The sequence below is a fragment of the Mustela lutreola genome, chromosome 4 (assembly GCF_030435805.1).
Source record: "Mustela lutreola isolate mMusLut2 chromosome 4, mMusLut2.pri, whole genome shotgun sequence".
Lineage (NCBI taxonomy): Eukaryota > Metazoa > Chordata > Mammalia > Carnivora > Mustelidae > Mustela > Mustela lutreola.
Window position 1 is genome coordinate 41619182 of NC_081293.1, and position 12245 is coordinate 41631426.

At 45.0% G+C, this 12245-nt stretch overlaps 1 protein-coding gene across 1 annotated transcript; it reads right to left on the reverse strand.

The window, feature by feature from the left end:
• Window positions 1–524: 524 nt before the first annotated feature.
• On the reverse strand, window positions 525–8711 carry ZNF488 (zinc finger protein 488). The gene is made up of 3 exons (XM_059172493.1): window positions 8358–8711; window positions 7949–8145; window positions 525–1827 (listed from the first exon to the last, which is right to left on the reverse strand). Exons 1-3 carry the CDS (start codon window positions 8709–8711, stop codon window positions 696–698), a joined length of 1683 nt encoding a protein of 560 aa, XP_059028476.1. The 3' UTR covers window positions 525–695.
• Between the last annotated feature and the right edge of the window lie 3534 nt (window positions 8712–12245).

Genomic DNA, 12245 nt, shown 5'->3' on the forward strand with positions numbered 1-12245 from the left:
TTAGAGATGATTTGTGACCTGGAGCCAAGCCTAGCCAAGACCAACTCAACCCTGCCAACCCATAGACCCTCAAGTGAGAAATAGATGCTTTAAGTTATTTGCCAGTGAAATTTTGTTATTTAACAATAGCTGACCGACCTGGACAATAATAAATATCATTTACTTAGTGATCACACTGCGCCAAGTGTTATGCAAGCTATTTCCACACATCTTCCCAAATAACCCTGACAACACCCCTAAGACACAGGTGTTCACCCTCTGCATTTACAGATAAGAATACTGGGGATTTAACTCGGATAAAGCAATGTGTCCAAGGTCAGAGCTAATATGTGAAAGCTTTGAATCCAGGTTTGTCTGCCTCCAAAGCCCAAACTTGCCTCCACATGGAACAAACAGAAAGGTGACAGGAGCAGGACCTCCATGTTGTGCCTCATAGTCCCGATGCCCTAGGTTTACAAAGCATATCATTTTATTACATGACTTTATTTCGATCAAAACACATCAGAGCTGAGGATTCTCTTTTTCAAGGACTTCTCTTTTTCAAATGATGACCAAGCTGTTCGTCTACAAACTCAATGCAGATGGTCCTGCAGACAAGTCTGACCAGCCTTTCCAAAGGAAACACCCGTGAGCCATCTCTGGTTCCATGCCAAAGCCTAGAAGCTTCCCCTACAGGTTTGCTCCACAGACACTAACTAACTGTGAGAAGTCATGTGCCGAGACAGGTGGTGGCGCTCCCGGAAGTATTCATGGCAAATGGGACATGTGAGGGCTTCTTCTCTCAGCTTCTTAGAATGTAGGTCAGGCCTTGCGTGCTCCTTTTTGTGGTGGGACCGCATGTGAAAGACCAGGTCAGAGGTCAGGCGAAAGGACAGGTTGCACTTTGCGCACCAGTTCTGGGTGGACAGGCCCAGGGATGTGAACGTGGGTGGCAGCAGAGCCCAAGAGGCAGAGGAGGAGGACGATGAGGGCATGGGCATCTGGCCCATGGCATGCTTTTGCCACAGTGTAGGGGCACCCACTAAAGCACTCCAGACAGGAGCATTTTGTGGCAACATTTGCAGGTGCCAGAAATCACCTACCAAAAACTTAGAATTTGAAACTTGACCCCAACAAGGGACATCCATCGTGTTGATGAGTCCCAACAGCTCCCCAAGGACATCTGCCGGTCCGCCTGCCTGGAATATAGAGGTTGGCCCCGGTCTCCCTGTGGGACACCTGGCTGGTTTGCTGAAGGCACTTCTCTGTTCCCCTCGGGCTTCGCTGGGCCACACAGAGAAGACCTTGCTGCCAGCTGGATCCCTGGGGATATCCTGGGTCAGCTGCTGGGGATCACGCTGGCCTGCGGGGTTATCATGCTCCCTTTCCTTGGCCTGCACACCCACCAGCCTCTTGTTGAGCCGAGGCACCTCCGTGAAGGCGCTTTGCCCCTGTCCCCAGCATACCTTCTGCAACGTTGGCCTTCCCAGTCTGAGTCTGCCTGGGGTGGCTGATGGCACCAGTTCAGCACAAGCCTCATGCTGGCCCCCACTGCCTGGGGCAGCCTCAGAGTCCAGGTGGTTGGTTTTCTCCAGCAGCACTGGCTTGCAACCCTTGCCCTGGTCGGCTTCACTAAGCCGCCATCTGTTTTCAGCCGAAGAGCTCCACACAGCACCCTTCCCAGCAGCCATGTTCACCAGCAGGGTGTGAGCCGGCTGACGAAGGTAGAGGCCCCAATAGCTGTTGGTCTTCGGGAGTGCTGGTGTTCTGGAGGGCTTGGCCCAGGGAGGAGCCCTGAGACTGGAGAGCTCCCCTTGGCTGCACCAGCCACGCTTGGACCACAGGACTCTGCACAGAGAGGAAGCGACACCAGTGAGACATGCGCTCTTCATCTTTGTCTTGTGCATCCAAAGAAGCCTGATTGCTGCAGATGCAGCCGCTCACCCAGACTCAGAGCACTGTGCCACCTGCTTTCACCTCCAGGACTCCCTCAGGGAGGAAGGACCACACCACGGGCCCTGCCCCACAGGAACCAGGCTCAGCACTGCCCCTGCACCTGCCCGCATCCAGGCAGCAGCTACTGTGTTCGCACAGAACACAAGGTGTCAACCACCTGGGAGTTCTGACCCAGCTGACAAATCTAATGTGTTTATACCCTGATTTATGAAAAGCTTTCAATTTTTTAGGGCAGTCTTGCTGCTCAGTGTGTCCATTTTCCTTCCACACCATCAGACGTGGCAGGACACTGAGCACCTGGGAATGGAGTTCCTGCAGCACACGTGGCCAGAGGGTAAAGGCTGAACAATAAAATGCTCAGGCATGCCTGTGTGGGTCTGGGCCCTGACCCCACTCTTGGGGGACAGCCACCTCTTCTCCACCTGGCCCTGGCCCTGGAGCAAGCGTGGGTCTACCCTGTATCCACTCGCCAGAGTGCCCACACTTGGTTCTCCTCAGACATTAATCCATTTCCTTCTCCTCTGCTCACATTTCAACTGTCCTCTTGGGCCGGTCTGCTGGGCCTACTCAGGCAGACCAGCCTCCACTTTGCCCTGGAGGTGCTCAAGGCTTGGAGGAAAGTCATTCATGGCCATGAGGACGAGAGAGGACCATCAGCTCTGCTGGGGAGGCTTTCCTCCCTGTCCTTCCCTAATCAACTCCACCAGCCAGTTCTTGAAGCTAGAACACCCTTCTTCAAGCTTCCCCCCCACTGTGAGCAGCACTGGCTGAACTAGACTCACATGCACACACACACACACACTCAAAGACACATACACTCAGAAAAACAAACACATATACACACATACATACAAACACTCACCTGTACACACTCAGACATACACACATACACACACATACACTTGCACTTATATCGTCATACACACACACACACACACACACACACACACACACATTCCCCCCAATCCATCTCTCTTTCTCCCCCCAGATATGCCTCAGAAAACCCTCCAGATAACAATTTAGAATGACATGATGTCTTTCCCAAGCCTGGACAGGCACCCATGCTACTGTCCTCCCATGTCCACCCATGCTACAGCGGGCTGGGCTGTACCCTGCACCCCTCTGCATACAGGCTCACTGGGCTGCCTTCTCAGCTTGGGCAACCTCAGCCAACCGCAGCCATGTAGACCCAATCATCAGAAATACCCAGAGTGCCCTGAGCCACAGACGTGACAACTCTGCTTTCAGCATTCAGATTTGAAACATGGGATCTTACTGCGGAATGAAATATTTACTGCCAGAGATGCTTCATCATGTAAACATAGCAGTGACTGTTTGTTGAGTATGTAGGTGAACACATGCCAGAGACAACAGAGGCTTCATACGCCTTATTGCATGGAATTTTCACCATAACCACATGAGGGAAGCTGCATGATTCAACCCAAGTGTATTCATCTCCAACCTGCCAAATGCCATATTGCTGAGTGCAGTGCTGCCTTCCAGCTTCCTGAGACCACTGTGGGTCTGATTTCTGTCAATCATTGTATTAGATATCCATCCGATTTCATTCTCCATCAATTTTATTATTCAAATCTTAATAATAATAATGGGACCAATAGGAGGAGGAGAAAGAAAAGGAGATAATATAAAATAATAATAATAATGATAATATTGAGCAGAAGAAGAAGAAAAGGAGGAGACAAGGGTACTGAACTGGCTGGCTGGGGACCTTTGGCATGACCAAGCTCCCTGAGGGTCACCTCTCTCATGCATCAGCCTTGCTGGGCTAAGATTACTCAGCTAAGTACAAACCACGTCCTACAACACTGGCTGAGGCTCCATCTAACCGGTCTACTATGTGACATTGCCAGATAGAAGCCTCTCAACGAGAAAAATGATGTGTGTCTGACGTGGCCTGTCCCCAGTGAGCCTGTGCCAACTCCTGATGCTCATCTCTTCCTGTCAAATGGCTCACAGGCCCTTTCCCAGGGTCAATATTGGACCCTGGGTCTCATCCAGCTCCAGGCTTCACGCACCTCTCCTGTGATCCACCTCCCAGATGACCTGTACAGAGACACGATGTCATCTCTGGGGTCATATCATGCCCTGACCGTGAGTTCTGGGTCAGAAGACCACATGCACAGCTGCTCGTGCTGCCTTGCTGCTTCTTCCTTCTTCCTACGTGGACCTTCCAATGCCCTTTGTAACTGGAGGATGGTTCTCTGCCAGACGTTCAAGTGAATCTATGCAGCTCTTGTTCTCCCTGCTCCCATGCAATAGTAAGGGACCCTTTGCTGTCCCTCCACTCTCCTCAATGGTCTCAGTTCATTCTGTGCTCTCACCTCCTGACACGATCTGCTCGTCCTCATCAGTCTGTTGTGTGTGTCTTGAGAAGGGTTCTCTTGTCTTCCTTGGATTTTTTTCAGTCTGAGCTTAGCAAGAAACCCCCTGAGCCACACAGACATCATTCAGTACCACACCATAGTCTTCCTATTGAAAGGACCTCATTTTGATCCCAGACTCTCCAACATTTCTGAGCCCTTAGATCACGGGTTTATAAGTGATCTTCTTTGAAACCTTTTGAATCTGAGCTCCCCAAGTTGACATGGTGTCTGACTATATCCATCCTTCCCTACCATACAGGATACTTCTCTCTCACGCTCTCAACCTTCCTGGGCCACCAGTGAGGATTCCACTGATGAACACAAAAAGGGCTACATTCTTGGGAGATGAAGCTTCACCCACTTCACAATGTTACAAGCACATGTGTCCTTGTTTATTACCCATTTCCAGGGCACCAAGTGCAGACTCTGATCATTCTTTCACCTGGTCACATTCCGTTCATGCTATGCCCAGGCCATCCCATGATCATCAAGCCACATATCACACAGAGGATAAGTGCATGGGCTTTCACGTCAGATGCGGCGACCAAACTCAACTCTGCTCTTACCAACCCGGTGACCACAGGCAAGGTGTTGATCCTCTCTCTGCCTATCTTCTCAACTAAAAAGACACTTTCTGAAAAAGGATCACCTTGGGGCCTACTTCATCAGGTGGTTGGTAAATATTAGATCGATTAAGGTATCGAAAGTGCTAAAGAGCCTGGTTCAATAAATGTTAGGTAGCATTAATTTATTCATTATTATCACACAAGTGCAAAGGGTAAGAGTCAACTTCCTGGCTGCCTTTCCTCTCCTCATGTGCTCCCAGGAGCCAGTACACAGTAGTGACCAGTGCACAGTGAACCAGTGCACAATGAGTGACCAAATGGCCTGCCTGTTTTCCTCCTTCCCCCTTCATTCATGTAAGAAAGAACTTTTAGTAAACAACTGGATGACCTCCTTTTCCTGAGGTATCTGGGGGTACTCTAGAACCTCAGTTAGCTGACCAGTCTTCAGCCTTTCCAAGCTGCATCTCACTTAAAAACTGGATCTTATTCAGTGATACCATTTATACCACCACCTATGTCTTCCTCTGCCTGCCTTCCTCTTTAGCTAAAACAAACAAGGCAGATAATATCTCCTGTGCTCTAATCCTTTGGTTTCCTTAGACCTTGGAGATGCTTCTCAGACCATTCTGGAAGGTGCCAGATAATAATTATCTATCCACCTCTTCTACATATGAATTCTAACATCCTGGGTTTTCCTGAAAGGGAAATACACATGCATCCTCCTAGCTCCAGAACCCTGAGAAAATTAAAAACTGGGGAGCTATCCAGGCTTTCCTGGAGGCTGGCTGATGATGCCACAGAGCTGGGAGAAAAGAGATCTTTCCAGCCAATCCCCACAGGCTCTACGTCGAGCTCTGCCTATACTCCTTCAGCAACAATGCCTGCTGTGTTCAAGCAAAACCAAATGCAGAATTCCCAGAATGTAGCCAGTCACCAGGCCCATAATATGTTCAACTGGAGTCCTAACACAGCTTGGCCATGTAGACCAATGCCACTGGCAACCTTCTGGGGAAAGTCTATAGCTTGTATATCAAACTGTTCATCCAGACTTTACCTGATGCCAATCATAGCATCATCATCTACTAGAAAGGAGAGATACAGCCTACCAAAAGAAGGAAATGAAATTCAAAAGCATTGCAGCTCAACACATAACCTTGAAAAAATCTTTTTATTGTAATTATCTCTTTTTTTAAGAAATGAATGTTTAAAACAAGTAAATAAAACTTTATTTTTCTATTATGTTAGTCACCATACAGTATTACCTATTTTAAAGAAAAGTTGTCATTTCCTGGGTTTCTGAAAAAGAAATCTGCTAAGCAAAGCAGACATGATGGTTTTAAATCATTTGCAAAGGCATCCCTTCCATCCCACCTCTCCAGAGTTCTGATACATTGGAAGTCCACAGTACAATGACTTAAAAGTCAATTTGACTCTTCAGCACAGAAAACACCCCCCTGAATCAAAGTTCCATGCATATACTTAAGAATTTGTCCAATGTTCTTTGATTTAAAATGAAAAAATTCTTTCAATAAATACACTGCAATCCTCTTCCATCATGCTTCACTTTTGTTTGTGTGATTTATGGAAGGTCACATTTCCTTTCCCATAACAACTGAAAAGTCAAAGAAACTGAAATATCATTAAAATCATAATAAACCAAAAGGTAAAATTATTTTTTAAAAACCTGTGTTAGGTTAGCTTTAAAAACAAACATATATATATATATATATATATATATATATATATATAATTTTATATATATATAGTGCATGTGTGTGTTTGAACATACAGCTATATGTTGTAAAAATAACATAAAACAATGAAATCACATCCCTCCAACAAAATCACATTTTTAACAAGAAGAAAAACATTGCCTTAATATACAATACTTCTACTTTATTCTCCCCAAATGAATCAGGTTTGTTTTTCTAGATTTCTTCACTTAGTATGTGCCTAAGACAATCTTTGATATTAAGATGAGGATACTTTCAACTGTGGTCTGACCTAATGTACACAAAAACATTAATCTTAAATGCCACAATAATTGCTATAAAATGCCTGCCTGATTCACCATAATTATGGAACTTAAATTCTGCACATCAGCAGCACTGACAAGTATCTATTTTAGAAAGATACAGTTAATTTCATATTTTAACTATCAATGGTCTCACATGAAAAGCCCTGTCATCTCTATTGTCTTCCCACAAGTAAGCTCTGAATTCCACCCATCCCCTCCCTATCAACCTGGCCTTACACGATTTCCAAGGAAGGATGGTGTGGGTCCCAATGTCCCCTCAATGTTTCTGCATGATTTAGCTTCCTGGTGTGCTGTCTGTGCCTATTACTACAGGCAAATGTCAAGAAAACGATTCATTCAATGCCTTGTCTCTAAGAACTATTTTCTTCCAGCTCAACCTAAACCTCAGATATTTATAACTAGATCATTTATGTATTTTTCCCAAAACAGGCGCTGAATGCCCAAATGTTTGGATAGAGTCTGTTGGAGAAAGGATCTGGAACAGAGGCACCATTATTACCCTAGTGCCCAGCGCAAGCTCCAACTGAGTATAACAGAGCAACCCAGGATGAGAGGATGGGTGGATGGATAAATGGATGGATGAAAAGAACTGCAGCCTCAAAAGTCATCCTAGGAGAAAAAAAAAAAAATCAAAAGGCAAAATTCCTGGGGCGGTGGTGGGGGGGGGGGGGGGGGTGGCGAAGGGAAAGACCAAGAGAGAGAAAGAAAAAGAGAAGGGGTAGGACAGGGAAAGTAGGTAATGAAGAAGAGAAAGACAAGAAAAAGTGAGATAGACGACGGAGAAAAACAGGAAGAGACAAGGAGACAAAAGACAGAGGCAGAAGGCAGGGACTGGGGGGCACGGGGAGAAAAAAGGGGGGGGGGGCGCGCGGTGAAGGACGCTGGCGCCGAAGGGGAGGAAAAAGCCAGGCAGTCGAGGGCAGAACTGCTCACTATGCCCTGGGGAAAGGCCAGCAGAAGTGGGATGAAACGCACCCCCCACGTCCACTCGCAGCCCGTCCCGGGGGCAGGACGGCGCGTCTCACCTCGGCTTTTCCGCGGCGCTGGGCGCTGGAGAGGCGCTGGCAGCCGCGACCGCTTCCAGGTCGGACCGCACCACACGCGAGTGGGAACCTGGCGCGCAAACCCCGGGGGCCCGGCCGGACCCCGCCCTCCCGGACTGCTCCCGCCTCCGGGGCGGGGCCTCGGGCAGCCCACCCCCACGGCCCCTTCCGGGAGGGGCCTGCGAGTCGACGCAACCCGCTCAGAGAGGAGCGGCGTGCAGGCCTCCCGCGCTCTGCACGGCCAGCCCCGATCCGCCTCCAGGGGTCTCGGCGTCCGCCCACGCCTCGCAGCAGCGGGGCTGAAGCGGAGCGTGCCGATGCGGGCCACGCCACCGAGTGCCTAGGGAGGTGACGCCTAGGCCACGGCGGAGCCGCCCCTGCCGCTGCTCACCCGCCCTAGACGCCGCGACTTCTCCGTGGGGCCCGGGATCCCAGGTTGCGGCTCGGGTGTTAGTGCGGGGATCCCCCCGCCCCCCACTCCCGGAGTCCGGGCAATTCTTCCTCCTGCCCGCTGAGCCGCGGAGCCCACTGCATCTCTGCATCGCCGCGAGAATCTCCCAAACTTCGTTGGAACTGTCCCTCTGCTTCGGGGACTCCTCTGCGGGGAGATGGCAGCACTGCGCCAGACCACGGTGAGTTCTGCGACCTCACAGAAAGCAAAGGTGTCGGGGAACTTAAGCACCCACGGAGGTGGGACGCGCCGCTGGGCGGCGGAAGGGAACGGCTTCTGAGGGGGGACATTCATGACAGGACTCGAATGAGCTCGTAGTGACAGGTGAGAAGAGATTGGAGAAGTGTATCAGGTCACCAGAATGGTTGCAATGGCAGCCAGACGTGAGGGTCCCATTGTTGGAGCGCGAGGGAGTGCAGAGCAGATTAGACTGAGGAAAGGAGATTCTTGACGGACTGAAGAGAGAACAGCCCTGAGTCCCTGCTCCGTCCTTCCTTCAGTCACTCAGTCAGTTTTCTGGATGCCCGTGGGGGGCAGGGGATGCAGGGACAGAAGGGGACAGGTTCATTGCTTTTCCCCAGGTTTTGGAGCATCTATTAAACGAATAAGATCGTCAAAAAAGAAAAAAATGTTTTATGGTAAATCTGGGGTGGGGGGGAAGCTGATTCAGAACATACATTAGAAGATCCACAAAGCAAAACTTTTCTTTTGATGAATCTGGAAATGAGACATCAAATCCCTAATGTGAGTATTTATATAGCTTTAGTGAAAGAGAAGCTTAGAGGAAAATTTGTGGCCAAAGATGGTTATGTTATGGGGAAAAAATGGTGAAAAATAAATGAGTTGATAATTAACCTAAAAGTATTTGAAAAAGAATACTAAAATGAAACCCAAAGAAAATGAAAGGGAGAATATTTTAGAGAAAAAATAAACACCAAAAAATAGTAAAGTAGTAAAACAAAGCCAAAAGTTACTTGAAAAGATTATTACTATAGATAATATTCTAATGAAATTGATTATAAAACAAGACAGTGCTTCTCAATGATGATTATGATGATGATTATAACCTCCCCCAGGAGCTTTTAAAATTTTTTTTTCCTTATAGACCCCCATGAAATCTTAATACCAAGAATTTACTGTATATTTTTTTACGTACTGTGCTTTGTAATTAAACCATAAGAAATATTTTCACCCTCTTGGGGCAATATGCTCCCTGTTGTGAATGCATAGGCTAAGGAATGATATGAGTAATATTAGCAATTAAAAAGATATACTACAGATAGAGCTGAAATAGAAAACTCAAACATATTCTGAACAACTCTATGCCAATACATGGAAACAAATGTCCAAATTCCTAGAAAAAAAAAGGTATCTAAATGACTGATAAAAGAAATACAAGCACAAAATAAGCCAGTGTGTTCGTCTCCTCAGATTGCCATAACAAAGTACCACAAAAAAAAGTTCCTCCTCTTATGAAACCAGACCTATAGGATGAGAGCCAATTTCTAATGACCTCCTTTAACGTGAATCACCTCCTCATAGTATAGAGTACTATGTGACTGTAATGTGACATTATATATTAGATATATAGTTAAATAATAGTCACATTATTAGAGCTTCATAATATGAATTGAGGTTGGGGAACACAAATCAAGAATATATAATATATAATATATAATAATATATAATGTCCAGGAAACATTAAATAAATGATACCAGTAGTTTAAAAAATTCTCACAAAGAAAACACCAGACACAGATGATATTGTACCAAATATACATGGAGCAGATTGTTAGGATCACATTGGAAGTATTTCCAAGATCTTGGAAAGAAAAGCAAAAACACACTAAGCACATTTATTACCTAACAAATGAGTTAGGACAGCACAAAAATAGTAAATTACAGATCAGCCTCTCTCATGTATATAAATAAAAAAAGATTCTAAACAAATATTAAACTCAATCTAGCAGTATTTACAGAAATCATGGCCAAGTTGGGTTTATTTATAAAATATTAAAATTGGTTTTGTACACATTAATGTAGTTAATCATATTAATAAATTACTGGAAAAATTAAATCCATCACAAAATGGTCAGAAAAAGAACTTAGATAACTCATTAATGATTTGTAGCAAACTAAGAAGAGTAGTGAAACTCCCTAATTTGTTAGAAGATGTCCACCAAAAGAAGTATTCTTTCTAAAATCAAGAATGCCTCTATCACATCTTCCAGTCAACATGTCATTAGAGAACTAGTCAGCACCATGTTTTTTGTTTTTTATAGAAACCCAAATGGCTCTACAGATATATTTTAGAATAAAAGAGTTTAGCAAGTTAGCTGAATAATCAATAAATTAATAAATATGTCCACAACACCAATTAACAGTTTAAAAACTGTATTTTTAAAATGCCATTTATAATAGCAGCTATATGTATATGTATATGTATGTAAATATATGTGTGTATATGTATGCATGTACATAAGCAGACATATATTGGTATATATACAGTATAGAAAGGCATGTGGCTAAATAGTTTAAGATGTTCGTAGGGAAGTTTATATGAAAGCGTTAAAAAAGACCAAACAGAGCTATTGCCATGTTCACCAATAGGTGAGGCTAGATGACAATTTCATTTTTTTTTTAATTTTTTAAAATTTTTTAATTTTATTTATTATTTTAAAAATAGATGACAATTTCAAATCCTTTCAAATGTATCTATATATTTAATGTTATTGTAATCAAATATTAAGAGGGTTTGGGGGAGTGGAGAATTGATGATCTGATTCTAAGATTTACATGAAAGAACAAGTGGCTATAAGAAAAATAAGGTAGCTGATTTATCTTGCCCCTGCCAGAACTTGCTGTAGACCTCTGTATGCTAGATTAGTAACCAATGCCCTGTGTGTATCATATTTGGCCAGGCTGTCTTCTGATAACAACCCCCCAATCTGATCAGCTTAAGGCACAAATATTATTTTCTACCCATGTTTCTCACTCTCCCACATATATACAACCACCTCAGATTACCAGGAGGGCACTACCATTGGGATTGCTGTTGGGTCCACCAGAATCATATCTAGATTCTTAAAGTGTCTGTCCAGAAGTGGCACATGTACTTCTGTTAACATTTCACTGGTGGAATCAAGTCCAAGCCTGTCCTGAATGTGGTAGGGAAGCACAGTTCTTCTCTACGAGAGGAAGGGACAGCAAGGAAAAATAATACAAACATCCACACTATAATAATTGAGATAGTGTGGTATTCACACTATCAATATAAACCAGTAGATAGATGCACGGAATGGATAAGAGAGCACAGATCCACATCCATACCTTCATGGGACTTGCAACACATCAGAGGTGACATGAAAATCATTCAGAAGAAAATAGAACAGTCAATAAATCGAAAAGGATGGTATTGAGACATACACATAAAGGGCTAGTATCCAAAATCTATAAAGAACTTATCAAACTTAACACCCAAAGAACAAATACTCCAATCAAGAAATGGGCAGAGGACATGAACGGACATTTCTGCAAAGAAGACATCCAGATGGCCAACAGACACATCAAAAAAATGCTCAACATCACTCATCATAACGGAAATACAAGTCAAAACCACAATGAGATACACCTCACACCAGTCAGAATGGCTAAAATTAACAAGTCAGGAAAAGACAGATGTTGGAGAGGATGCGGAGAAAGGGAACCCTCCTACACTGTTGGTGGAAATTCAAGCTGGTGCAACCACTCTGGAAAACAGAATGGAGTTTCCTCAAAAAGTTGAAAATAGAGCTACCCTATGACCCAGCAATCGCACTACTGGATATT

What these genes read in the sequence shown, in the direction of transcription:
- ZNF488 (XM_059172493.1), bottom strand. Translation starts at nt 8,711, where the DNA reads ATGAATGTCCCCCCTCAGAAGCCGTTCCCTTCCGCCGCCCAGCGGCGC. An exon ending in AGTCGCGGCGTCTAGGGCGG is followed by an intron (nt 8,146 to 8,357) that starts GTGAGCAGCGGC and finishes GTCGACTCGCAG; the next exon opens with GCCCCTCCCGGAAGGGGCCG. An exon ending in AGCGCCGCGGAAAAGCCGAG is followed by an intron (nt 1,828 to 7,948) that starts GTGAGACGCGCC and finishes CTCTCTGTGCAG; the next exon opens with AGTCCTGTGGTCCAAGCGTG.